Below are 27,914 nucleotides of genomic sequence, written 5' to 3'. Positions count from 1 at the left end.
GGACCCCACTGAAATGTAGGCCGCAGAAGCTGGAGATTGGGGGATATGGTACAGAATGGGAAGGGACAGCATTCGTATTTTAATTCTAGAGCAGAGCATCACAGCCTGGGTCTTGGCACTGTGATCAATGCTCTGCAGCGCACATGGGGTTAAAGGTGTGACAGCAGATCTGCAGGGGACTGATCAGAGGGTTGCAACCACACAGGAGAGTGTCATATGGGTTAAAGTGTATTGGTAAAAGTTATAGAGGATTCCTTGTTTCCTCTTTGCCACTGTTCACTTGACAAGCATTCATGAGGTGTTTTCCTTGCTGGTAAGTCACTGTTTTACTCACCATGTATAAGCATACGTGTATGTATATACGCACACAGATGTATGTAGGCACATATTTAGGCTTCTGCTTTCTCCTGGTTTTAGCTCTGCCATCTAGGCAGGGTAGGGTCACTCCCCTGCTCAGTTGTAGCAGTGAAGCTTTAACATTTAGTTTCAGGATTTCATAATGGCCAGGGAATGGCAGACACTTTGCAGTGAGCCCTGCAGAGAAGACAGGAGAGGAGGAGGGATTTGTGTCCATATTTGTGCCATCATATTATTCTAATACATATGTTACTTCTGTTAGCCAATAGTTTGGACAATAGTAATGATTTTAACAAAGTGCCACTGCACTGGAAAGACAGAAGTCATGCAAAAAGAGGGAGTAGCTTTCTGCACCCTGGGTGCTGGGTGACCATGGCAGCCTGTGGAGCCCCAGCAGCAAAAGCAGCTTGCTGCCCGCTGGCCTCACATCTACTCTTGTGTTCCTGCTGCTTGGTCAGTGCATTGTGGTGACTCCAGTTGGTACAGTCTGACTTCAAAGGCAGATCTCCTCCAGTGCTTGATCACAACCTACCCTATGTCTGTGCTGCTGGTAGATAAAACCAGCATAAGTCTGAGCACTTACCTTGCCTAGGTGATTTGATTTAGAGCATTTTGGACATGCCAGATGAATTAAAACAAACAAACAGCACAAAACTTTTGAAGCTCAGCTAACCTCTAGTTAGGAAAAAGTAGGTACTCAATTCAGCTTTGTGCAAAGTCTGTGCTTGTTTAGAAGGCTTGCTTAAGGTTCATTGCTTTAAACTCTTTGATCACATCCTCAATGATTTGGTCCTTTGTGTTGTATTTCACTTAGGTGAGCTACAGCTGAGACTCCAGAGCTGGTATTGTAGCAAGACAGAGAAGTATCCCAAGGGGGCTCTAACTGAGGCACCAATTCTTGGACACGTTGTGAGCTTCTCTGTTCCTTGAAGTGTGACTGGAGTTTTCCCCCAGAACAAGCACAGGTGTCCCACTGGTCTGCACAGTCACCTGCAATACAACTCAGCCACTTCAGCGATCACACAAACCCTTTTGGAGTAAGGACTGTTTGCACAGGGCTCTGAAGCTGAGTTCTTTCTTTAACCCCCCTGCTCTCTTAGAGCTTGTCTCTCCCTGCAGTGGTAAGGGCTCCAGTGGGACATAGTTTCCATATAGTGGGGGTGAAATTTAAATATTTTGTTCTGGGAACTTTGTTTTCTCCATGTATTTTTCTACAGCATTTATCTTCACCTGTATTCCTGGCTAGACAGGCAGTAACTAGACTCAGTTTAGAGCTGTAGATGGAGAGATCCCTAGAGATTATGGGTCCCCTGATCCTGCAGAGCCTGTTCCTTATGGCTCAGGGCTGACACAGATTGCTATGGAATTTGGGAAGGACTTGTTTCTCCTGCACTGGGTGCTACACAGGTTCTAAAAGGTGTGCTAATAGCTGTAGAGAGTTTTAAGGCCCTTTCTGACTCCACTTGGTAGTTATCCCAGTCCTCTGCAAGGTAAATCACAGTAATCAGGCTTGTTTTAGGCAGGCAAAGAGCAGCTGTGATTTGACCACTTTAACCACTTGCACATGTCTCTTTCTAGGAGCGATGACAGCAGGGATTTCTTGATCATCAGCCCATGCAGGAGGGTCCTCCAAAAAAGCTCCATATTCTGCTTTTCAGTGCATAGAGCTTCTTTTAAAGTAGCAGTTGATACCAGACACCCAGGAGAATGAGGAAGGTTGCTTAGTTTAACATCTGAAACCTTTCTATCTCACATCCAGAACTGCCTGGATCCTCCTCTGTGCCATAAGAGATGGCTCTTCCACCCTGCCATGGAAGCAGCCGCCTTGGGCAGTGGGCATAAGGGGCTGGGGTGCTGCTTGTTTCCCTCTTTACCTCTTCTTTCCTCTCTGCAGCTCCTGCACAGGCCCAAATCATCCATGCTGGGCAGGCATGTGTGGTGAAGGAAGACAACATCAGTGAACGTGTTTACACAATTCGGGAGGGGGACACGCTGGTCCTGCAGTGTCTGGTCACAGGACACCCCCGGCCACAGGTAAGCTTTTGATCTTGTCACCCATGCTCCCATGGCACTTCTCTCTTGTCTTCACATAGAGGAGAATCACAGAATTACAGAATTTCAGGGGCTGGAAGGGGCCTTGAAAGATCATCTAGTCCAACCCCCCTGCCAGAGCAGGATCACCTATGCCAGATGACACAGGGGAGCTGTGGGCAGTGATGTGGCCAGCTTCCTCCTACATGTTGGAGTCAGGTAAGGGTGCTCCACAGCACAAGTGTTAGCTTGCTAAGCTGTGAAGCATCTAACCTTACATGCATGGAAAGCAGTTCACAAAGCTTTGCAGGAGCCTACACAGACCTTCTAGTGGTCTTGAGTATGTGAAGACCCCAAAAAAACCCTGACAGCCCAAACTTAATCCATTATATTATACAAAGCACCCTCAAATCTTCTTACAAAGCAGGAACAGCCTGAACAGGCTAGAAGAGACTTCCTTCAGTTACTGGCCATAGAAGTTGATCTTTCATGGTCCATGAGTCTCTCAGCTTCTCTGAATGTGCAGCCAAGGGGAACCTGCTTGAGGGAGTTCAGAAAGTTGTTCATATTGCACTTCACAGAGCCTGCTGGTCATTGTTTTACGGCCACTGGCCAGAGGCAGATTGAGACTTGAAGTGCTGGGTGTATCCATCCTGTGGTCAAAATCACAGTTTGGTGGAGAGGTAAAGGGTTGAGCTTGGCTAACTGCTGTAGTTCTTCCCCAGGATCCACAGAGGGTTGCATAGCTTCAAGCCCCATGCAACCACCTCCTCACTCTTCAGATACTCAAGCAGGCTGGTCCAATGTTAGTGTGGATGTGTCTGTAGAGATACTGGCCCAGAGCATGGGCCTACCTTCTCCAGAACACAATGTGGCAGGGGTGGCAGCTGGTGCATGCTACGAGGCCAGGTGTGCCAGAATGCACTCGAGGGATCCAAGTATACTACATGTGCCTTCTTGGCCCTGTGCCCAAATCCTGCCAAAGATACTTGTGTGAGAAGCCATGCATCTGCATACGCCAATCAGCACCTCTGTGGACATTCTTATGAGGAGCTACTTGGCTAAAAGGCAATGACAAAGGAGAGGGACAGAGACTCAGCCATCAGGATTTGAAGTGGTGTATCCATCAAAGCATATCCTGGAAACAATATAAAGGAAATGATCTGAGCCAAGTCGGGAAAAATGAGCAGCCTAGGCTTGTGACAGTGACGGTCAGATGATAGCTTTGTGTGTCAGAAATGAGGAAGATAGTAGGACTGGCTCTGCCTAAGGATGTTGAATATGTGGGAAAGTGCTGGCAGGTTGCAGGGATTTGAGTCGAAGTAGCCATAGAGAGATGCTGGAGCAGAGCCTGATACAGACAGCGTGCTGGTGGGAAACATTATGACTTCATTGTTGCCTGGACATGCACAGTAGAGACCAGTGTGAAACCACGTGTGACCAGCAAGGCTGGAATCCACACACAAAAACCCCAGCATGCATCCTATCTATGCTCTCCCTCCTCACAGACAGACTTCTTTCCCAGCTAAACTCTTATCCTAACCTTTGTTTAATCCTCTCTTTTTCCCTTCTATCAGCCAGTCATTAAAGCATGAAAATGTGGCCAAAATTCAATTTCAATCTCATTTGAGTAAAGATTAAAGAACTGGCTGAAGTGTCCTTGCAAACAGGAGACTCAGTCTTGGGGTGCTCAGACAATTGCATAAAAAGCCATCAAAGGCTAAATAAATCCATGGTCATTATCTCCAAAAACCTGCTCAGTGTAATGCTCTGGAACTGGCATATAGACATCCCTGCTCTTCCCAGAGCATCAACATCAATCAGGCAGTGGCAGTGAGCTTTAGGAGAAGACTGGTGGGGAATGCTCTAGGTATCTGGTCTGTCTTATTGGTGGCCAGAAAGCGTGGGGGAAGCCTGTACTGCCATTGCTAGGGCTGTCCCTCATTCCAGACATAAGAATATATGGTGGTTTAAGCCTTAACCGGGAGTTAAGAGCAAGGCTGAGAATCTCTCCCCTGCTCCCCCCTCCTCCCTCCCAACAGAGAGGGGGGAAAAAAAGGAAAGGAGCAAATCCACCAAACAATAATTTGGAGTCGGCTTGGAAGTAGAGAGGTAAAGAGTTTTCTTTAAACAATATATATATATGTTATATATATATATATATAACACAATAACAGGTAAGGTTCACAAGGGCAAGGAACAAGGATGGATGGGAGCGGGACAAAGAGGAAGAATACAAACCCAGTCTCTCTCTCTGAAGAGGCGTGGAGGCAGCAGGGAAAAGGATCAGGCCCAACCACGTGGCAGAGGAGCAGGAAGGCAGCCGCAGTAGCTCTCATCCAGGAGAGGCAGGAGCCAAAAGGAGAGCTAATGGCTGCAATGTCCTGCTTTTTATACCCTAGCTGGGCAGGGAGGGGGGAGTGGAACAGACTCAGTTTCCCAGGGGAAAAATGCCCTGCAGGGAGGGCAAAGCACCCTCAAGCCCACCACCCTGGTTTGTTTTTTTCAGCATGGGTGTTAACCCACCACAGAATAGCTGTTCAGTCTTCAGGAATGCTGTCTTTTTCCCACCATGAATTACCATACAGCTCTGTTTTCCCCAAAACCCAGGATCTTAAGACATGCAAAATAAGCCTGAAAAATGCAAGATAGCTTGAAATCTGAAGGGATTTTTAGTTTTTTCATTTATTTTCTCTCTGTGTATCTTTAAAATCAAAGTAAAAGCTTCTGTGCTGCAAAAGGATGACATATAAAAATAACATACACAGAGGTTCTCAGCGGGAAAGGGGCAAGAGCCAGATAGCAGCTACGTTTTCTCACTCTTACTTGGAAAAGCAAACAGCAGAAATAGCCTTGCTGTCCAGAGAAAGATGAAAGAGTGTTGACTGCAATAAACGCTCTGTAGCTGTGACCTGATGTCTGCTGTAGCTTCATGGTCTTCCAGCCACATGGGATCCCAAGGCTTAATGCTGAAGGTCCTGTGCTGGGCAGATTGTGGTCTAAACCTAACCACTCTGCTGGGTTTACAGGACCAGAGCAGAAATGGTAAATATGCCATTTGTGTCTGGGTGAACTGAGGGGTTGTCCTGGACACACAAACATGGGGGATGGTGACAGATGAGGATCATCCACCAGAAGCTGGTCTACTGAGCTCAGTATGGTCTGGTGGTACCAGAGGGCCTGTTTTCATAGAATCATAGAATCAACAAGGTTGGAAAAGACCTCAAAGATCATCAAGTCCAACCTGTCACCCAAGACCTTGTTCCTACTAGACCATGGCACCAAATGCCACGTCCAATCCCTTCTTGAACGCCTCCAGGATGTATAGAGCAGCCAGGGAGGAGGGAGAAGAGGAGCAAAGGAAGTGTTTCCATCCTTTGGGATCTGTAGTTTGTATGAGTGACTGCTTGCATTTCTCTCGTTCTCATGCAGGTGAGATGGACCAAAACTGCTGGCAGCGCATCGGACAAATTCCAAGAGACGTCAGTGCTTAACGAGACCCTTCGGATTGAGAAGATCCAAAGGCTGCAGGGGGGACGCTATTACTGTAAAGCAGAAAATGGGGTTGGGGTCCCTGCCATCAAGTCCATTCGAGTAGATGTGCAGTGTAAGTCGTTTAGCGGCAACCCAGACCTTCCCACAGTTCTACTGCATGTCTCTGCCTTGCTGCGGGGCCAGCAGGAACCTGCATTGCCCTAGGACCGTGTGTACCTGGTTCAGGAGCAAAGGGACTGGTGCCGTGTCCCCAGGGTCCACTTTCCCTAGGAGATTAGATCCATCCCTGAGAAAGACAGCTCTGCCTGTCCATGTGAGTCACCCTTATCTAAACACCGTGATGTCTGTCACTTCCAAGGGGGCCTGGAACTTGTCTGGGATGCAGCATTGTAGATGGCTCCTGAGTTTTTGCTCTCCATTTTGAATCTGGCAATGCTTAAAGCAAGCCAGTACTTCTTGAAACTGCTGGTGCCTGAGATGCCCTAAGAGGAGAGGCTGAGAGAGCTGGGATTGTTTATCCTGGAGAAGAGGAGGCTGAGGGGAGACCTTATTGCTGTATACAACTACCTGAAGGGAGGTTGTAGCCAGGAGGGGGTTGGTCTCTTCTTCCAGGCAACCAGCACCAGAACAAGAGGACAGTCTCAAGCTGTGCCATGGGGAAGTTTAGGCTTGAGGTGAGGAGAAAGTTCTTCACAGAGAGAGTTGTTAGCCATTGGAATGTGCTGCCCAGGGAGATGGTGGAGTCACCGTCCCTGGAGGTGTTCAAGAGGGGATTGGACGTGGCACTTGGTGCCATGGTTTAGTAGTCATGAGGTGTTGGGTGACAGGTTGGACTTGATGATCTTTGAGGTCTTTTCCAACCTTATTGATTCTATGATTCTGTGTTTGGGACATTCCTGAAACCAGAGCCCTCCTCCCAGTATTTCTGTGTTTATAGCATGATAGAAACAAAGCAAAAGACTCAGGGATGCACCTGAGAAGGCTAAGCTGTGAAGGTGTGAATGTGAAGGAACCCATGGGGTCCCCTTGGCTTCAGTTTCTCTGGGTACTTTCAATGCCTGTCCTTGTGTGCTGGAGATGCTGTTAGCTGTTCTCTACCCTGGGCCCCAAGTTTTGAAGGCTTCTTATGCTGACTTAATGTTGTTTATTCTTGAGTTACTCTGTCCAAAATGGAGGGAAATTAACTTAGCTTGTAAACCCTGTATGGAAGGAATCCAAGATTTAAGATGTAGGCAACTTCTAAAGAAATTTGGGTTTTTTTGGGGAGATTACCATTTTGCTTGTCATCCTTGGCTACCCCCTATTCCAGTTTTCTCCAGCTGCAGTAACACCAAATCTCTCTCATCACTTGTCTCTTCTGAGAAGGCCTAGCCAGCAAGAGGTTGATGTGAAAAAGATGTAAAGTGTGATAAAGCAGCTGGAACTCTCACCAGCTCTTCCCGTAGTCTTCCAATCCAGATGGTCTTCTGTGCTGTGGTGCACTGTGGTTATTTGCCAGCAGAGCAACCTCCAAGCTTCAAAATCCCAGTATCTGCCCACACTCTCTAGGCAGAGATTTGCTGACAGCAGCTGCTGTCTGACTGCTGCTTCTTAGTCTTACTCTCCAGGTGATTTGATTGGGGTTAAATTAACGAGGCGGGAATTATAAAAATAGAGCTATCTTTATTTTTCCCCAAAACCCCACCCCAAAATTATGTACAGACCAAAACCCCACCCCAAAATTATGTACAGAACTGATTGCATTATTTACAGGTTCTATTTGGTCACAGCTTTGGTACAATTTAGAGACAACGGGCAACTTTAGTACAATTTAGAGACTTCAGAAAATGGTAAAAGGCTAAGCCACAAAATAGCTTTACCCCACTGATAAAATCAGAGGCAAGCCAGGACCTTAGGGAAAGTATGAGAATTCTGATTTTACTCACGAGGACAGAGCAGGAATTTGGAGACGGTCCCTGGGTCTCTCTTTGGTGGCAGGCTCCAGTACTGCAGGTTTTATAATCTGATTTGTGGATAGTGTGGCACAAGTCCAAAGGAAAGGGACCCGCCAGAATCAAAGTGTCCATAGACACAGCTGCCACGAGGGAAAACTCGTGCAGTAGCACTGTCTGAGCACTGCAAGAAAGCAGCAGTTTCAGGGCAGGCAGGGTTACTCCAGCGGCAGGCAGGGAGTAGGACCCCAGGACAGGCAGGTCTGGGGAGAAGCCAGTTTCTCTCCATGCTGGTTTCTCCAATTTCAGCACGAATGCAGAGCGAGTCCAAGATGAGAGCAGAAAATGGGAGTGAGCAAAATGAGGGCAAGAGCCCCGACCGCTTTCTGGTCACTCTAAGGCTATCCTAGACAATGTGTCCAGGGTCAATGTATACTGGGTACGAAGCACCCTCCTAACCATAGTTCCCTAACCCAGATGACTTACCCCACCAGTAAATACTTGTGAGGGACCTCTGCCCTGGCACGAAGAATGGGCGCCGTTGACCTGTCCCCAGGGGAAGGCAATTTCGTACCTTAGAAGGCAATTTCATGCCTTTGTCTTTCCCCATTCAAACCTCTGCTGTTGGAGGTGGGGGAAGGGGAGTTTGGAGCACCCGGTAACACTGGGCCTACAGTGTGCCATAGACTTGAACATCTCTGTGCTTTGGCAGGCTCATGATCTGCAGTTGTGTTAGGTGGCTTGGAGCAGCTCCCATCTGTTCTATCCTTGCCCTATCCTGTACTGGAGTAGTGCAGTGTGACCACCATCCTACAGGCTGATGAAATAGATTGCTTCAGCAGCAGCTGCTTTGGATAAGATAAGCATTTCTTCACGGGCGTTGCATAGATTTTTCTGGAGGAGTTCTGACACCTATATAGTTCTGCTTGGCTTCTCTGTCCATTCCTTCTCCTGTGTGTGGTGAAGGCATGGTGATTCTGCATTGCAAAGGGGATTTGCTTTTCTCAAGCCTTGACAGGGCTGGTGTCTCTAGGAACAAGACTGCAACATACACGTCTTTATGGCCTGAGAACACTCCCTTTACTTCTGGGGTGCAGGCTGGAGCTAGAGTGATGTAGTGTCCCATGGTCCCTCGTGCAGCTCTGACCTGTAGAACTGTGGGGCTAATGGGATGGCCAAGGGCTTTCTCATACTAACATCTACTCTGCAGATGGACTTGGTAATGCACCTCTGTTCTGCTCACTTGGGTTTTGGGGAGGAGTCAATAGAAGGGAACACATAGGAAAAGCCACAGTTTGTGTTGAATGCTCACCCAGGCAACCTTCAGCTGAACGAACCAGAATTTGAAAACAATCCCATTCTTCCCTGCATCCCAATTTGTCATTAGAGGTAAGTAATCACCTTCCTGTGAACCTTGGTGTCCTTGACAGCTAGTACTAGTTCTCACTCATACTTTCAGTATTAGACAGCAAGGTTCTGTGGAGAGCACCCTTGGTGCCGAGACAGTATTAAGCTGGAAGCATCAGCCTGTGTAGCAAGTTATTCCTTTGCCCCAAGTGGGCATCGAGTGAGGCTTTAAAGTGTTGGTTAGATGCTGGGAAAGAGGCAGCTGCTGTTTGGAGTATTTCCGTGTGGGAAAGAGAGAAAGTAAAGAAAAAGAAAGAATGGATGTTTACAAGCTTATATTGCGCATGAAACATCCCATGTGATCATCACCATGAGCAGCCTTGGGCCAAATTTATCATCGCTGACATCACCAGTAGTGTTACTTGTACATCAAGGACATACATATTATTGTAGGCCTTATTTTAGCTTTTCTCAGGAGGGCTAGACTTAGAGCTGACTGCTATGAAAGAAGCCTGAAAGATTTGAGGGAAGAAAGCTGTAGCAGCCAAAAGGAAGATGTTTTCTGTGTGTGGAGTAGCTGGGAGCCAGGAGACCCAAATGGTGAGTATCCTCTTTGATCACTAAGGGAAATGTTTTGCCATGCATCCTGTTGAGAAATGGAATCTCAGAAGGATGGTAGCTGTGGAGTTCCTTCTGTAAAATTTGAACACATAAAGGAGAGTCAAGGACAAAGGAGGGAAGAGGAGAGGCTGTTCCCCAGGTTCTGGTCTAAGAGAATCTGGTGCAAAATTCAGACTCCCTGTGGGACACATAGAGACAGCACTGTAGGGAAAGGACCCCCTTTTTTTCCACCTGCATATGTTTTTTTTCAGCTGTGCATTTTGTTTGGGAAGCTTTTGTGCCTTGTCATTGTTCAGCTAATGGTGCTACTCGTATCCCTGAGCTATGGTGTGGTCAAGCCGACAAATCTCAGGTCCCATTACAATTGCTGTCTACCAAGCTTAAAGCTCATTAAAATATGCAAATTCACAAGTTGGAACTTGTGATTCTGCAGAGAGCTTGGATTATTTTTGGATGACGTGTTAGCTGAAACTCATCTCCGCTTGCCCCTTTGTTTGTGGGAGTCAGATTTTCTAATTTACAAGCCTCTAAAACAAAATATGAAAATTAGATGGCATAGGAGAGCAAGCAATGATGAACATGTCCTCCTCCTCTGGGCTAACATGTGAAGAAGACAGTGCTGGCAGCGCCAGGGGATACTGGGTGCAGGTGTCTTAGCTTCCTTACAGCTGAAGATGGGATTATAAAGCTGTTGAAAATGTAGAATTGCTTCAGCTGAGCTCAGCGGGTGCCTTATATGACATGTTTAAGGGCATGGGGGTGGGTTTCAGTTTGGAAGGTCAGTTGGTCCTGTCTTGCCAAATGTGATACCTTTACATTTGATCTCGATCAGTCTCAAAGTTATCCTGAGAGGAGAATCCCTCTGAGTTTTTTCCCATGCTTCCTTGATGTTCAGACACTGGTGTGTGGTGCAAAAGCCCAAGAAAATGATCCCTTTTTTTAGAGGATGGCAGGCTCTGGGGTGCAGTGTGCTGTGGGTGGAGAAAATATGCTCCTTGCAGGACTATTGCTTGTGTCCTTGCAAAATGAAGTGACTGAAGCACGGACCCAAGCATGGCAGCTGCATGTCCGGTGAAGGCATGGTTAAGGGAATTGAAAGGGGCATATTTGTAAAGGAATAAACCAGAAAAGAATCTGCTTGTTTTAGGCATGGATGATAAGGACACAGTAGTAGAAGTTGCTGAATAGGAAGAGTCAGTGCAGATCTCAAAAAGAGGAAAATACACAGATGATATTTTAATGGAAAGGGGGAGAAATTGTACATCCCTTTCACAGTGTTTTGCATCTTGTGCTCCCATGGCACCCTGTGAGACTCACTGATGTCTAGAAGCTGAGTCTCAATTTCAGCTCCTTGGTCTTGTCCTGGCTTCTACTCTCACACCTTGACTTGAAGGTTTGTTGTCCTTTGTGTGAGCATTTCATAGCCATGGGCTTAGCCTCATGATTTCAGAAAAGATTTGGGAAGTGGAAACTGGAAGCAGAAGAAATGTCAATGGAGCATTTTCCTGAGATCCTTCTGACCTCTCACCGAAGAAGAGACCAACTGATTTTCGATGTGTAGTGTCACTGGGGAAGGTGAGGCAGCCCACTGGTCTGAGGGCACACGGCAGGCAGTTTGCTCAGGGATCACATAGAATCTGCAAACCAGAGGGAGGTGCTTTCTGTTCTCTGAAGGTTGTGTGGTAAGTGGGAGAATTTTGGCTTTTCCTGTCTGTTCACTTTAGATATTGCTTGTTACCTGCACTCAGATGAGCTCTTAATTCAGCAGTTGTCGTCAGCTAGTGGGAACTAGCAAGCTCCTCTGTGGCACACGGAGCATCAACTGCTCTGCAGGCTGTACATGCAGACCAAGTTTCACTAACAGCAGCTCTGGCCTTCCTTAACTTCCTTCCAGATCTAGATGAACCTGTTCTCACCGTTCACCAGACCATTAGCGATGTACGTGGCAGCTTCTACCAGGAGAAGACTGTCTTCCTCCGGTGCACTGTCAACTCCAACCCACCAGCTCGCTTCATCTGGAAACGGGGGGCCGAGACGCTTTCCCACAGTCAGGACAATGGTGTGGATATCTATGAACCCCTCTACACACAGGTGACAAAACCCAAAGCTCCACCAGCTTGTCTTGAGTGTCTTGCTGCTGCAGGGTACTCTGTAGTGGGTGGTGTTTCTTGCCCTGTATGGATGGTGATGCTGAGGAAAGGATGGTAGCCACTGCAAGGAATACTATCTCTGAAAGGGCTGATAAAGCCTATTTCCACACACAGGTTCCTGGGGCCTAAGAGGAGCAGAGCAGCAGGAGGGAGCATGACAGCCTTCAATTCCCTTCCACTTTTTGGTACTGTCCCTGAGAGCAGGTCACAGCTTCCCTGAGGTTATGTGGCTGTTGAATGGCTGAGACTAAAATCCAAGCAAACAATTCCAAGATTCAGTCTCTTCTATGTCTCTCATTACTCTTTAAAAACAAAACAAAGCAAACAAAACCAAAAAACCCCACACCTCTGTTATGTGCCCAAGCTCCATAAGTCAGGGGAATTGCTTCCTGTTTAACAGTGTGAGTGAACTGCAGGAATTGCTGTGGGATCCATGAGGCAAATGATGAAAAACATCTCCTAGTGGCTAGAAGTAGCAGAGGCAGCCCAACTGCCTGGACACTTTCTGGCTGTCATCCAGGGATGTGCGGATGGGAATCCACATATTTTCTGCCCCTCCTGGTTGCCTCTGCTGCACTTGCCCCTCTGAACACCACTTTCTTCACAGTGGTTAGCCTGCCAATACAGTGGGAGACAGGAAGTTTTCTTCTGCCAAGGTACGCTGGGCATGCTGTTCAAAGCTGAGCTGTGGCTCTGAATGTCCTTCAGACGTGAACCAGCCACAGCACTTCCAGCTAGGCTGTTTGGCACCACAAGGCGCTGATGGGTGGGAAGAGAGGGCTGAAAGAGCCACTCCTCAGGGCACCCATTTCATCCCACGCACCTCCTCGTGTTCCCAAAGCCAGACCCATAGCACATTCTGGACGAATTTGATTTCTGAGCAATGCTCCAGGCAACCTTTCAGTTAATGTAGTCATGTTCATATTTTATTGAGACATGCCATCTCTGCAGGTCATGAAAATGGGCAGCCAAATGGAAACACTCATAGGGGTGAGGAGAGAGAAGAAAGCTGCGGGTTAGCGGCACATTTGCAGAGATGCCATCAGTCAGGGCAGTTGTTGGGTCCTGAAGGAAGCTTTGCCTAGTCCAGTGCCAGCTGTGTAAGATACAACGGGGACATCCCTGGACTTAGAGGAAGCCACCATGGGCTCTTTCAGCTTTTCCTGAGATCGGTGTAATTAACAAGTGGCATTGCTTAATGAGAGGGCATCTTAGGACTTGAGATATTGTCTTCAGCTAGATAAAGCATCTGGCAGAATTTTGCCATGTTGCAGCATTAATGTGTAAATGACCCAGCGTCCTGCAGCTCCCGTCAGGCAGAGTTCCCACCATGACGGATTGTTCCCTTCTGAGACAGGGTGTTAGGACTGCTGTGCTCACACAGGCGTGCCCTCATGGTCCTCTCCTTAGCACCAGCATAAAACTGTGAGTTTGGGTTGATAAGAGTTGGAGTTAACAAAAATCTATTTCTGCAGCACTTCTGGGAGTGGAAAACCTTGCTGGAGCTCAAATGCACTCTATTTAACAAAGCACCCTTCACGGGGGGTTCTAGTGTTGTCTCAGAGATGAACCGCTATCAAGGTCAGGTTTGGGTAGGCTTTTACATTAAAAAGGAAGTGAAGACTTTACTGTTTAAGCTTTTTAAAACTAATTTACACTGAAAGTTTATACACATTTAACCAACATTTACTGATCAATAAACAGGAGATACATACGACCCTGTAAGTAAGTACTTGACGTGCACATTGTAAATGCCATCATTTGTGTGGCATAGCAACATATCTCAGGGGACAGGACTTTCACAGGGTTATTGGTCTCCTAGGTATTTATCTGTATAATTTACTCAGTTCAGATGCTTGTTCTCTGCATATTAGCATGCCTGAGCTCATCGTCCAGTCCCTTGAGGTTGCCTTCAAGAGGATTTGTTGTGCTGACACCTTCTCACATTTGCAGGCAATTACGGAATGGTTTCTCCAAAAGAGATTTAGACAAACACAAGGAGAACAACAGCAAGAAGCTGTCATGGGAAGACATACGAGTTGCAGGGTGTACTAACCACGGTGTGCAGCTCAGAGCTTTCCACATTCCATAAGTAAAAACCTACAGAACATATCTATTGTTAATTTAACACCTCAGCTCTGTTTATATATCAAGCCAGTAAATAATGGAATGCCAAGGAATGGTTTTGTTTGCTTGTTACTGTAGTATGAGAAAAGGCTATCAAAGTCTGTGCAGTCACTCTGGATTTACAGCAGTGTAAATGAGAACAGACTCTACAGCAGAAAGATCAGAATGTTGGGGGTGGGGGAAGGAGGGTGTATTCTTTAAGTATTTCTCTGAATTATCTTTTTTCCCCTGTACTGAACATTTTTACAGCACAACTAACTTGCCATATTTAGGTCAGCATTAATGCTTAAATCTGCTCTGGTTTGATTTTGTGATGTTGAGACCCCAGTGATGCCTCTTGGGGTCCTACCAGCATCTTGATGTCAGATCTCAGGGTCTGTTCTGGGACACTGCAAACAGTTTGTGTCCTTTATATGTAGGCAGGAGCACTTTGAGTCTGTACAGTTCCCTGAGGTTTTGATGGAAGCTGCCAGTAATCTGTAAATTTTGGGAGAGATTATGGACTTGCAGTGACAAACTGTGTGTTGTACACACACCTGTGTCTTTTCTTCCCAACCCCCAGGGTGAAACCAAAGTCCTGAAGCTGAAGAACCTGCGGCCCCAGGATTACGCCAGCTACACATGCCAGGTGTCTGTCCGTAATGTCTGCAGCATTCCTGACAAATCCATCACCTTCCAGCTCACAAACACCACAGGTAAGAGGGCATACAGAGGGCATACAGAGAGGCCCTCTGACCTCTCGCTTGCTCAACAGCCACTGCCTTCCAGGAATCACCAGGTTGGAAGAGACCTCAAAGATCATCAAGTCCAACCTGTCACCACAGACCTCATGACTAAACCATGGCACCAAGTGCCACGGCCAGTCCCCTCTTGAACACCGTAAGACAACACCCTGTGCAGGGCCTGCAGCACCTCATGTACATGCACATGGTTGCTGGGCTTACCAATTCTTCATGCAGAAGTTTTGTGGCCAAGGATGTTCTAATGTCTTGTAGCTCTGTGTATAGCTGGTGCCTTGGCCAGGCCTGCTGTAAAATCATTAAAACAGACTATGTGTAGGTGTTGAGGCACTACATCGTTTTTAATCCAGACACTTTTATTTATTTATAGTTCTAAGTGACTTTAAAAATAGATTTGATACAGTCCTGGGTAGGGCAGATGCTGCAGGAGTTCTTACAAATAATTCATTTGTGTGTGACTCTGGCCTGGTTTGCCGGGCTGCGCGCTCAGCACCTCCCAACTAATGGGTTCCAGTGGTGCTGATGTTAGTGGAAAGCAAATTATCTCTGGTGCCTTCCCAATAAATGAATTTTACACACCCATTTGTACTAGCAGCACTTCAGTGTGCTTCCAGTTGCAAGCAGAGTAAGATTGGTGCTCCTCTTGCTTGACTTGCAACAACTGAGTATCTTGTACCAAATGTTTGCAAAGACCTGACTGCCATCCCCTACCCCATCCCCTGTCCCCTCCCCTGCCCCCCAAAAAAATCATACCACAAAGACCCCACCATGCACTGAATACGTTTGAATAATGTGTAAGTGTTGAGTAATCACCTCCAGCCCTGGGCTATTCCACGATCAGAAAGAAAGGCATTGTAGTTGCTTTAATTATTCACCTCTCTAATGTATCACAAAGCAGTCTGCACCCCTTGAGTCATCTTTGTGCAGTGGAAACAGAACTCTTTTGATGTTCCCAACTGTTGATGGGATTTTGTTGATACTGTATAAATTATGTTTATTGATCTGACTTGAGCCCATGGTGCTGAGCAATAGCTGCATGATTTTTATGTAGAAAGAACGAAAAATAATAAGCTTTAAAAAGTGAACTGTACCTAATGTCAGAAAAAATACTCTCTGCGCAATAAGATCTCTGAACAGGTTTCAAGCCACTCACTCCACTGCCTGAGTTTGCCTCAGGATGAGACTAGTGAGTGCTGGAATATTCCTTTTCAAAGCTTACACTGTGCTCGTGAGGAAGAAAGGGACCTCATGCAGATTTTCTTCCCTTTTGGCTTTACTTTTGAAGAATTGGTAAATCAATTTTTTTCTTTATGTCCACTCCCCACTGCCAGCCCAAGCGCAGGAAAACCACCCTTCATTTTGATCCTGCCTCTTCGCTGAGTGAATGGGGGAAACGTGGTTTGCAGGTTGTAGCCAGATCAGAAGCCAGTGCTAGGGCTGAATTTACACCAACTTCTGAAGGACTTGCCTACACTCTGAACCTGGACCACATAACACATATGGCTAGTTCTTCTTTTTTCCTGGTGTTTATTTATAGATGCAAGTTTATGCACAGTTACAGTGCAGTCTAACACCACAAGCTCAAAGAGGCCACGGGAAATGTGTTTCTAGCAAATTGTATTAAAAGCTGGCAGTGAAAATGAAGCTGGCATTGCAGTCTAAGTAGGGGCTGTGTTAAATAATACAAGTCTATATAACATGAAATATTATCTGGCTTACTTGCCTTGCAGGTAGTATTGTGCATAGATGAGAAAATATTTAAAGAAAAATCTTTCATACCCTCCTTTTTTTTGCATAAATCTTTTCTTTCCCTCTTGCAGGGAACCCAACAGCCTATACATAGCCTTGGCTGCGTGCAGAATCCTGAGCAGCTTCACTCAGGATGCCTTTGCAACTGATGAGGGCCCAAAGGGTGATGAGGTGCATGAAAATTGATCTCTTAAATATTTATAGACCCAAGTTACTACAGACCTTGAGGGGAATTGGTGGGTCAGGTCATGTCAGGTCAAAGGAATCTTCCCAGCTCATTTTCTGTTCCTCAGCTGGCTCACTTTAGCTCCTCTGAAAGTGGCCTTTGGGCAGATCAGTCTCCAGCAAGGAGATGTGCTCCTCCCAAGTGCTTTGTCAGCAGCTTGGCCGTTGCAGGAGGGGATGGGTTCTGGGTGTGCGGCCTTAATGAAGAAGGAGGTTTCCCCAGCTCCTCCTCTGTCCTGCTGATGGTGTGTGGCTCTGCAGCAGCAGGCTGGGTCTGCAGAGCCAAAAGGCCAGCTCAGCACTAGGTTGTCATCACCTGCCCCAGTAGGGGCAGGCTAATGTTTTCCCCTTCCTCAATTTCTGCAAAATTAAGCAGCCCAGCAGGTTAATTCTCCTGCAGTTTTACTGCAGCAAATTGGACTTCAAAGGGAATTGAAAGCGACTCTTTGTTTTTAATGGTCCCCTTGCTGCTCAGCAGACTCAGCCAGCAGGTTTTCTGAGCCAAGAACAAAAAGAGTTGCCACAGGTTACAAATAAATGAGATTCATCTCCTGCATAACAATGTCTGCAGACTGTTAACCTCTGTCTGCTGATGGGAGTGGAAGCCCACAAAGGCTGCCACAGCCAGGGCTCCATTTTCAGCCCTGTCATGGGAGCTTACTGCCCGGGGCTGTGTGGGTGGCAGCTTTGCTGTTTCTCTGCCTCCTTCTTGCATGGATGCACAACCTGTCCTAAGGCAGTGTTTGCACCAGATAGTCATTCTTTTTCCACGTTGGCAGAACTAAGCAAGATGAGTGTTAGTCACACACGTGCACATCAAATGCTACAAGAACCCTACATAGTAACCAGAGCCTGCAGGACCTCTGGTTTGTGCTCCCCAACTCCAGAGTCTTCTCTCTGGATGTAGGCTAGTCTCAGCTTTTCTCTGGCTCTGACAGGGATGGATGGAGATTCCTGGGCAAGGTTAGTTTGTGCCCTGTCAACCTGAGACCAGGTCAGTGTCGGTGGGCAGGAACAACTATTTGGTGTCAGCTATGCTCAGCTGACAGCCTGTTAGTGACAGGACTTTATAGCATCTTGTGAAACTACCTGGGGCTTGGAGAGGAAATACAAATCCTTCCTTTGTCAATTACTGCACTTTAACCCTTGCACACTGCTTCCAAGCCCAACAAAGAGGCCTGGTCATAAGCTCTGAGTGAAGGCTGTGGCCTTCCAAAATTCAAGGACAGCAGTCTCTGGCCTCAAAATGTTGGAGCCACCTTTTTCCTTAGGCACAGCTGTCCACCTCTGGCACAAATAGCATGTATTGTGGGCAGGGAGAGGGCATTTGATTCAGTACCCCAAAGCAATATCCCAGCACGGCAGTAGTGGTGCTGCTAAATTATGGTGCTGGTGCTGAGGAGAGAGCAGTCCCCCTCGCCTTGTTTGTATGGGCTGTAATTCAGAGATCCAACACAAATCCAGCACAGCTCATTAACACAAGGTCCAGGGAGAGAAGAGGCAGAAATAATGATGCTGTTAAATCAAGCTTCATGAATATGGAACAATGTCTTATTTTGCATTATTATGGCTGTTACTTTTAAACATACTCACAGCCTTTGTGTTGGGAGCTGCTGCTTTCTCAGTTCCATCTGAACGGAGCTAGGGATGGTGCTGACAGGGGCTTTAAAGGGGTTTTCATGGGGTGAAATAGAGAATACGTAGGGAAGGTTTTTTTTCTTGAGTTCCTGGAAGAGAATGTAGTGAGCAGGGTGCAGAAATAAATATATTAAACCAAAAACCAGGCTCTGGGCTATTCCGAGGAGAAGTTGCCTGGATGTTTTCAATCAGTCTCAGTTTAGCTGTGCAAGAAAGACAATCCCCGTGACCTGGTCTATAGCCCTCAGGTCTATAGAAAGGTGTATTTGACACCTATGGAGACGAAGGAGATTTAAGAGCAGGTGAAAAGCTGCTATTTATGGTCTATTAGGATGCAGATTGGTCCTGGTCCTCTGCGTCAGGCTCCAAGCCACAAGAGCCAGCTGCTTGTCAAAGGCTTTCACTCTCGTAGATGTCTAGCTGTGTGTAAGAGATGCAGAGGCATATTATGGGATAGATGAGGTTCTTTTTTAATGGCAGACTTTCCTCAAAACTCATTGTTGATATGCCAACTCTGTATGGGAGGGGCAATTCAATCTCAACTGTCCTTGAACACAAATAACTGTTGGGTTCAAACAGGATCCTCTGAGCCTGTCCTTTTGCTTTCATCTCTCCATCACGGTGGAGGACTAGTGGTCAGGCAGAAGGTGCAGGCTGTTACTGGGTGTACACCTGGTGCTCTGCCTGACCTTACCTTGGGATTGTGAGTCCTGTCCAGGAAAGACAGGCATTGCAGTAAGCTTCCCAGCATGCTTTGGGTCCGATCCTGAGATGCTAAACTTGGTCTGTGACTGAAACTTCCCATGCCTTGTAACAATCTCTTTTGTGATTCACACAACGGTGTTGCAGTGAGAGAAATACAGGTACTTCAGCAGCAGCTACCAATTGAGCCTTTTCTCCAGTACTGCTTCTGCTTGCCTAGAGTTGGGGTAGTTAGATGCAGGTGTCTGCAGGTGAGTGGACTGAATGCAGTGCAGGTAAGCAATGCAGAGCCACAGTAGCTTTCTATTGTCGTTCTGCCTTGCTGCAGTTGTTCACATCAGGAGTCAAGAGGGCACGAAACTTCGCATTTCCACTGCCGAATTTTGTCCAGTTGCCACTCCTACCTGTGCAGAGGGCTTCGTCAGGCTTTCTTTCTGACCTGAGTCCTAAGCCCTAGAGAACCTGTACTGAACACTTGTGAAATATCAGACCTAGCTTGTACCCTAAGCCCTTCTGTGTGTGACGTCCATTTGGTTGCAGTGGGAAGTCCTGTCTGCAGTGTTTTCTAACCATAACAAAGCAGCATGCTTTAACTCAGAGACATGATTATGCTCATTCTTTAGGTTCACAAACACCTTGTATTTGTAATGAATTCTTGGATCTCTTCAGCTGTGCATGGGTCTTTTTCAAGCTCAGAAGTGTCCTTCTTTGTATTCTTCCAGCTCCACCTGCTCTGAAGCTATCTGTCAATGAAACACTGGTGGTCAACCCAGGCGACAACGTCACTATGCAGTGCTCTCTGATGGGTGGTGATCCACAGCCAGAGGTGATTTGGTCTCACTCTCCTGGCCCAATGCCTCCCAATAGCCTTGTGCAAGGAGGCAACCTCACCATTTGGAGGATCCGTGTGGAAGACTCTGGCTACTACAATTGCACGGCCATCAACAATGTGGGGAACCCAGCAAAGAAGGCAGTGAACCTGCTGGTGAGGTGTAAGTTTCAGTTTTTCTCAGAGCATGGGTTTGTAGGCTGGAGGGGCTAGGTTTTCATTTCTCCTGGCTGATCTTGTATAGCTGAGGGTGAATATGGTACTTAGCCGTGATTAGTATTCCAGAGGAGGGCCTGTGCAAGCTTCTCTGCATCTAGGCCAACAGCCTCATCCTAAGCTGTAGCACTGTCCTGGACTGGAGAATGAGCTGGGAGTTGTTTAGCCTGGAGAAGAGGAGGCTCAGGGGAGACCTTATTGCTCTCTACAACTACCTGAAGGGAGGTTGTAGACAGGAGGGGGTCTCTTCTCCCAGGCAATCAGCACCAGAACAAGAGGACACAATCTCAAGCTGCACCAGGGGAAGTTTAGGCTGAGGTGAGGAGAAAGTTCTTCACAGAGAGAGTTGTTAGCCATTGGAATGTGCTGCCCAGGGAGGTGGTGGAGTCACCATCCCTGGAGGTGTTCAAGAGGGGTTTGGACGTGGCACTTGGTGCCATGGCTTAGTAGTCATGAGGTCTGAGGTGACAGATTGGACTTGATGATCCTTGAGGTATTTTCCAACCTTATTGATTTTATGATTCTATGATCCCAGAATACCAGATGCAAGACCCTGGGGATATTTTGTGGGAACATAGCTGGGGGAGGTCTTCTGATGAGTTTTGCATGGAGATGTTGCCTTCCTGAAGAGCAAAGAGTCTTATCCTGTCCTGTGCAAGACACTTTGAGGTCCCTAACCAGTTAACCATTTGTGTTCATGCCAGCCATGAAGAATGCCACGTTCCAGATCACCCCTGACGTGATCAAAGAGAGTGAGACCATCCAGTTAGGACAGGACTTGAAGCTCTCATGCCATGTAGATGCTGTTCCTCAGGAGAAGGTCATCTATTCCTGGTACAAGAATGGTAAACCAGCCAGGTTCTCAGACCGATTGCTCATCACTCGGAATGACCCTGAGCTCCCACCTGTGACCTGCAGTTTGGAGATTATTGACCTGCGATTCAGTGACTATGGGACCTACCTGTGCGTGGCTACCTTCCAGGGAGCACCCATTCCTGACCTCAGTGTGGAAGTGAACATCTCCTCAGAGACAGGTGAGACACATTGTGACAGCTGGGGACTTCAGAGGAGTGGTTGGCATCCATAGCTATCCTCTACCACCACACCTCTAGCTTTTTTGAAGGACCTTACCATGACTGTCTTGAATCCCAGTGGGCAAAAGTCTCATGTCCTTAGGCAAGTATTTGGCAATAGTTCCAACATCTGCCAGATGTGGTAAGGATCAAGAAGATCTTCCTTTATGTTTTCTCCCTATGAAAATCCAAAGTGCAGTCCAGGCAAAGCTATAGAGATGAGTTTAGACCGCGATTGTTCAAAGAAGCCTCTAAAATGTGAAAGAAGAAAGAGGGGGTGGTATTCCACTAAATTTCAAATGTCCTTTTGCTTGGGAGTAAAAAAGAAGGCAAGCTGCTTTTTCCTCTCTCTGGCATTACTTATGAGGAATGTCCCTTTTTTCAGAGCTGTGTCCAGGAGATTGGTATCGCCTGTCACAGCAAATTCTGTGAAGAGCTTTAATGTTTACTGGATAGCAATTGCAGTCTGTCTTGGGCACTCTTTGTAGGAGTCCAAGTGTTATAAATACCTCCCCTCTTTAAAATCAGGGTCAAAGCTTCACCCAGTGACTTGGTGAGAAGAGGACTACTCTGAAGGTGTGTTTGTCAGTCATCTTGATGACTGAAACCCGTGGTCTCAGAGCTGTGTTTTTATTTCTGGAGAAATGGTGCAGCCAGTTGTGCTCTCCATTATGTCCATGCCATCTTGCTGCCTTTCCAGAGTCTAGAGGGTACAGCACAAAGTAGCGCTGGGCTAGTAATCTAGTGAGGATTCCCGAGGGGAGCCAGCTGCCCACAGTTTTTTGTCCAGAACCTTCATGAAAAATTTCTTCTCAGTCCCTGGTTTTGCTGGATCCATTAGCCAGGCTGGTCCCAGTCTTGATTCTGGATGTTGCTCACTCCAGGCCCCCAGCAAAAAGTGCTGTGACTTCTCTTTGGGATGCTTCTCTCCCTGCCAGCCTGGTGTCACCAGGACTGTACCCAGGGCTCCCTAGCAGACTGGAGATTGAGCCTTGACCATGCCATGGACCACCTAAACACTGAAGAGTCATGCTTCCCTATTAGTGGCAGCCCTGGAAGGCAGGGCTCTCTCTCTGCTAACAGACAACAACCCAGTTGTGTCAGCAGGAAACAAAACTGAGGGAACCCCACAGTCCCGGTGCAAAGCCATCTCTCCTGATCCTGTGTGACAATGTTTATTGCCCAAGATCACTAGATGGCAGAGTGCAGTTGTAAGGGTAGGAAGGTGCAAAGGGCTGGAAGACCCTTGGTGAGCCCCCCAAAAGACTGGGCAGGGTTCATTGGTGCATGTGTTGGTCCAAGCACTAGCAACTTGCTGCTTTAAAGGAGATGTCTGTGGTGGCAGGTTGCCCCATGCTCTGACCTGTCTGGCAGAGCCCTCACAAGCTTTTGTTGAGGCATCTGATGAGGAAGGACAGTGGAGCAGCCTGGGGTGTTTTGAAATGTCTCTTCAGCAGCCCATGGCCAGCAGGACCACATTGTGAGCCAGGGAGTGAAAACTGCCATCCTTGCTGGAGAAGCCCTCCAAGCAGCAGCCAAGGCTGTCCAGTGTGCAACATCCCCACAAAGAGGAACAAGCCACCTCCAGCGTATGATTCCCACCTAGCAGGTTTTCCCCAGGCAACAGAATTGGAGCAGGAGGATGGCAGTGGTGGTTCCATGTTTCCCCACTGAGCAAAGCGTGAGCTTGCCAAGGTGGCTGCCTCCACTGAGCAGTGCTGAGGAAACTGCTTTAATTAAAAAGAAAAAAAATAATCTTCAAATGCAATTTACAGCTTTTCCCCGTGGAGAAGATTCCCTCTCAGCAGGTGACTGGCTGCTGGCAGTGTCAGGCATTGAGAGTGCTGTTGTCCCTTCACACTGTGAAGGACAAGGTGTGACGAGACTCCCCAGCCCGCAGGGGATCTGCAAATTGAACATGTGGCCTCCCTGTTGCATGGGGAGGTGACTGCAGAGGCATATTGGGCTGGAGCCACCCTAAAGTTGCTTGTAAAGCAGCTGTGGGCTGTAACAGGTACAATTGCTGCAGCACAATCTCCTTTGCTGGAGTTGAATTGAGCCTGACATTGGTCAGACCAGCTTGTTACAGCCTCTGTAGTTCTACACTTTAAATAGAAACGAAGTATGTGGCCCTAGCAGTTATGGAAGCATCAATCCAAGTGTCACTGGTTTCAGCAGGAAGGGCTGCAAAAAGAGCTTTCACAAAACTCTTGTGGTCATATTTACCTCAGTTGAACTGTTAGCTCTGAAGCCTGATACAAATAAAATGTCGGTATTACATGGGTTTTAGCACAAACATCCCTTTCCTGGCTTCTTGGTGGAGTCGGGGGTGTGAACTACAAACCTGTTCCCACTGACACCTCTGCACCCTTTTAGCTGTAGTCTCTGGGTTTCTTTTGAGCTTTCTTTATCAGCAAAGTTTTGTTTAACAATTGATAGCTGGGTATTTCTTGACACTTATTGTGCCTTCAGCTCCATCCCCAGCTCAGCAGCAGTTCTGCTGGGTGAGCCCTTCCCATCCTGGAGGAGATGGGATGCCAGAAGTGATCTTTGCTGGGACCCAGCTCTCTCTCTCAAGTGAGCCAGAGATAACAAGCATGCTGTGAATCTCAATGTGAAGCAAATAGACACTTAACGGAGCTGGATCTTTACTGTGGTTTAGGAGCAAACAGATTTCTTGAATATCTGATAAGGCCAGAGACATGATCTACAAGCAGCAATCTTGCAAGTCTTGGTTTTGGTCTGACCTGTATAAGAGAACTAGATACCTTGGAAGATAAGACTTTTATATCATGTTCAAAAGATTACAGTTCCACTTGGGGAATTCACTGACCAGAAACTGAGACATGGTTCAAGGAGGCTTTTGCCTTTGGGTCCCTTGGTGCTAGCCCTGCTGCTCAACAGCATTTTGCAACCAGAGGGATGGGAGCTGGGAAAATGTTCCAAAATGGATCTTGCTGTTGGTGTTGGGATACTGTGTTGAAATTGGGATCTTCCTCAGTTACTGTGGCAGTTTAGGTGGGGTGCCTCCTGTTATTGGCATGTAAGTTGCACCTCCGGTGTCCTGAGTGTCCAACCCAGTAAGGTGGACACAGGAAACAGCGTGTTCCTACCCACAAATCCATCTGCAAAGTCATTCTCTTCCTTCCTTCCCTCTCTGCTCCCGTGGGAGATGCTCCCTATCGGGTAACAGTGGGGGAGTATTTCAAGGACATTGAGGCCTGGCTAGGCCTAATGCCAGGAGAAGAAGGGGATGGGGGACAGGCCAGACCTGGCCAGCCTGAGACTAGCCTAGCAGGTGGGGGAGGAGGGAAGAAAGAGCCCTGGGGGTTTTTGGGTAGACCCTCGGGTGGGGAGAAGGGAAGTGTTGGGAGGTTTTTGGGTGTAGTGTAAGGGAGACTGCAAGCTTTGGGATTCTTTGCCGCTATGCTTTGTAGTTGCTGTACAACACCAATTGTTTTTCCATTTAAACTATCCAATCCATTTGTGTGAGTGTCATTCTTTTGCCTGTTTCAGGGGCAATAGAGGATCTGTCTGGCCTTAAACCAGGACAGTCACCCTGAAGCTCCAGACCCTGTGGGATGGCTTACATGGGCAGTGTGGTCCTACAGAGGTTGCAGTGTGAAAACCTTTGGGGATCTGGGCTGTTGGAGTGAATATTCCTTGCTTGCTGGAAACTTGGTGTAAAAAGAATCCCTTTTTGTTTCCCTTTCAGTGCCACCAACCATCAGTGTCCCTAAGGGTCAGTCCACCATCACTGTCCGGGAAGGCTCCCGGGCTGAGCTGCAGTGTGAGGTTCGAGGGAAGCCCAAGCCACCCATCATCTGGTCCCGGGTAGATAAGGAAGCCCCCATGCCTTCAGGAGCAATGACAGTGGAGACATATGATGGGAAGCTGCGCCTGGAGAGCGTGAGCAGAGAAATGAGCGGGACCTATAAGTGCCAGACAGCCAGGTACAATGGCTTTAACATCAGACCCCGGGAAGCTCTGGTGCAGCTCAATGTGCAGTGTGAGTATAACCCTACAGTACTGGAGTGCCTATCTGAATGCCTGTGTACACAAAAGCCTGTGGGCTAAGCAGGCTTTACACACTCAGTGCTGCTTTCAGACAGAGTTGACCTTTCTTGCTGGGCTGAGAAACATTTCTTTTGTCTGGGGACCTTTGAACACATGTATTTAATTGGTCCAGTACACAAGGTGAAGGGCAGGATGCTGTATGGCTAGCGTGTTGCAAGTGGAAGAGAGAGGTGGTGGGTGTGTTTGCACACCGTGCTTTCCACTTTGCTATCAGTGGATGAGCACAGAATGGCAGCTTTATTCAGGGTGGGGGGCGTGCAGTGGTATGTGTGCATTACCTGTGTGTAAAATACCTTCAGGGTTTGTTAGCAGGTTTATAAAGTCAAGCACTCCAAAGGTAGCAAATAAATGTTAATTAGACCATTTCCACCTCACAACCCTTTCTTCAACTTACTTACTTCAGCTGTCATTTCTGGACAGGCCTGAACCATGTTGCCTGAAAAGCAAGCAGACCCTAATAGGGACTATACACTCCCAAGTGGTTTCCGTGCAATAAGGCTGGAGGTAACAGAAAACTGATTCTTAGTGTGTGGTATTTTGAGTGATTTCAGCAATGAGTGGTGCTCCCAGCAATACCTGGCAATATTTGTGCACCAGAAATGAGCACAGAGGGAGGGATGCTGCTGGTGTCCACACTGGGTGGCTGCCCTATCTTTTCCCTGAAGGGGTTTCTCTCTCCAGAGAAGTGTCTGCTTGACTCTGTGTTTTGATATAGAGCAGAAGAGAGAAGGCAGGTGGGTAAAATGCCTTGGTCTAGAAAGAGCTGTGACTGTAGGAGTAACCCTCCCTGCAGACCTTGTGCCATTGGGACAGTGCAGTTGCTGACCTATTGCAGAATCCTCTGAGCAGCGCGGGTCTGGCAGGCATGGGTTGGGTAGGGAAGAGGTTAATTTGCACCCAGGCACATAGCCTCTGCATTGTGTTACTGATGAGCCTCTCCACCGAGCACAGCAGCGCTCATTAGACCTGCTGCCACACTCCCCCCAGGCTCACTCCCCAGGAAGAAGAGAAGTGGAAGTGAGACTGGAGTGAATAACCTGACTGAAGCCAACCAGACACAATGCTCACAGATGTGAGCTGCTGGGAGCACAGCAGTAGGGGGAGGTGTGTGAAATCCTGCAGGCACTTTGAGTATTCAAAGATCCCCTTTTAAAATTATCCTTTCCATTCAGGAGCATGGCAGGAATTAAATTACAGGTTGGAGACAGGGAGATGTGTGCAGATTTCCATACAGGTAAGTACGTGGGGAGAAGCTTCCCCTAAGCAGGGTGGAAATGTATGTCTTGGTTTAAGGTGTTTTTGTAGGCAGACTGGATCAGGCATATGCGATACGACAAGGAGGGTGATTCTTGGTCACCCCAAGAACTGATGGGAGATGCAGCAAAATGTTACTCTGGAGCAAAGGACCATCCAACCTTCTGGTGTCCCAATCTGGTGTTTGCTTTTTAAAGCTGTGTGGTCCTTGTGACCCCCATTGTCCCTGCAGAGGGAGCAGCACTGAATAGCGTAGGATGAAGTCTGTCTTGCTAGGTGGCTCTGAATCTTGGGGTGGAGAGAGTACAGTATGATTCCCTACACAAGAAGGGTGGTAGGTACAAACCAAAAGCTATTCTGAGGCAGAGCCTTTGATGTGACCCCCAGGAAGGCAAAGATGTGATGAACTTCCATGTAAAGAGCAACTCAACATACTCTTCCTATAGCTCTTCCCAAGGCCAAGCAACTATTTATTGTGATCTCACTCAGTAGTGGCATGGCCCATGCAGCAGGCCACCCAAACAGCCCTCTTGCCTTCTCCATTAGTTCTGTGTACCCTAATCCTAGTAGGAGCCTGCAGGGTACTGAGTATCTGTACACCTAAGCTGTCTCCTGCTGCCTGGAAACTGAGGAAGGACCTTGCAGCGGCACTGCCAGTTCTGTACCTAAGCAGGACACTTCAGTTTTGGGGCTGTCAATTTGCTCCTTCCATCAGCATGAAAACAAACTGTGAACTGAGAAAGTAGGGCAAGAATTGCCCTTGCCCCCTTTCTAGGCTTCCTCCTTTGCACCCATGTAAAAGCCCCAGCAAATGGCACAGTCTCTGTTTATCCTTCTCCTCCTTGTTCACACAGCTGGAAAGAGGGTGGGTATCGTGGCAAGGGCTGCTGCTGTTGATTGAAACATTGCTCTCCAGCTTGGGTAGCTCATTAGTTCAGAGGCTTGCTTTGGAATTCTCATCTTGTTGGAAATGGGGATCGTGTGGCTCCTGCAGCCTCTGTGATGAGCGCTTTCCCCAGCTCCCCCAGCCCGTGTGCCCCAGCAGAGAGCTGCACAGGTGAAACGTGGATCCACGCAGGCGTGTGTGCACGTGTGTGCGTGTGCATGCAGGTGTGCCTGTTTATGTGTCAGTGTGAGCTCCTTTTGAACTTGCTTACTCAAAGGAGGAACGAATTGTGGGTGATAATGTGGTTGCTTTTCTGATTTGCTCCAAAGCTAAAGTTGCAAAATCAATACAGCAGATCTGATTAGATGTCAGAACCTGTTTCTGTGTCCCCCTTTGCTTTTCTTTTTCTTTCCTCACTCTCATGCATATAATGCTGCATGGTAACAAAGTAGCCCAGAAACATACT

General features: G+C 47.5%; 1 protein-coding gene across 1 annotated transcript in view; it reads left to right on the top strand.

The window, feature by feature from the left end:
* The first annotated feature begins 335 nt into the window (after window positions 1-335).
* The window catches only part of MDGA1 (MAM domain containing glycosylphosphatidylinositol anchor 1), a 120,367-nt gene continuing 92,788 nt past the window's right edge, over window positions 336-27,914 (top strand). Inside the window, exons 1-8 of the mRNA XM_054162297.1 lie at window positions 336-351; window positions 2,252-2,391; window positions 5,821-5,995; window positions 11,677-11,873; window positions 14,622-14,754; window positions 19,836-20,105; window positions 20,863-21,192; window positions 24,947-25,240. Coding sequence (XP_054018272.1) covers window positions 336-351; window positions 2,252-2,391; window positions 5,821-5,995; window positions 11,677-11,873; window positions 14,622-14,754; window positions 19,836-20,105; window positions 20,863-21,192; window positions 24,947-25,240 — 1,555 coding nt within the window. The remainder of the gene's footprint in view (window positions 352-2,251; window positions 2,392-5,820; window positions 5,996-11,676; window positions 11,874-14,621; window positions 14,755-19,835; window positions 20,106-20,862; window positions 21,193-24,946; window positions 25,241-27,914) is intronic.

This window comes from Dryobates pubescens, chromosome 6 (genome assembly GCF_014839835.1).
Source record: "Dryobates pubescens isolate bDryPub1 chromosome 6, bDryPub1.pri, whole genome shotgun sequence".
Classification (NCBI taxonomy): domain Eukaryota; kingdom Metazoa; phylum Chordata; class Aves; order Piciformes; family Picidae; genus Dryobates; species Dryobates pubescens.
Note: the sequence above shows the minus strand (reverse complement) of the source record. Positions and strands in the feature narration are given on the sequence as shown.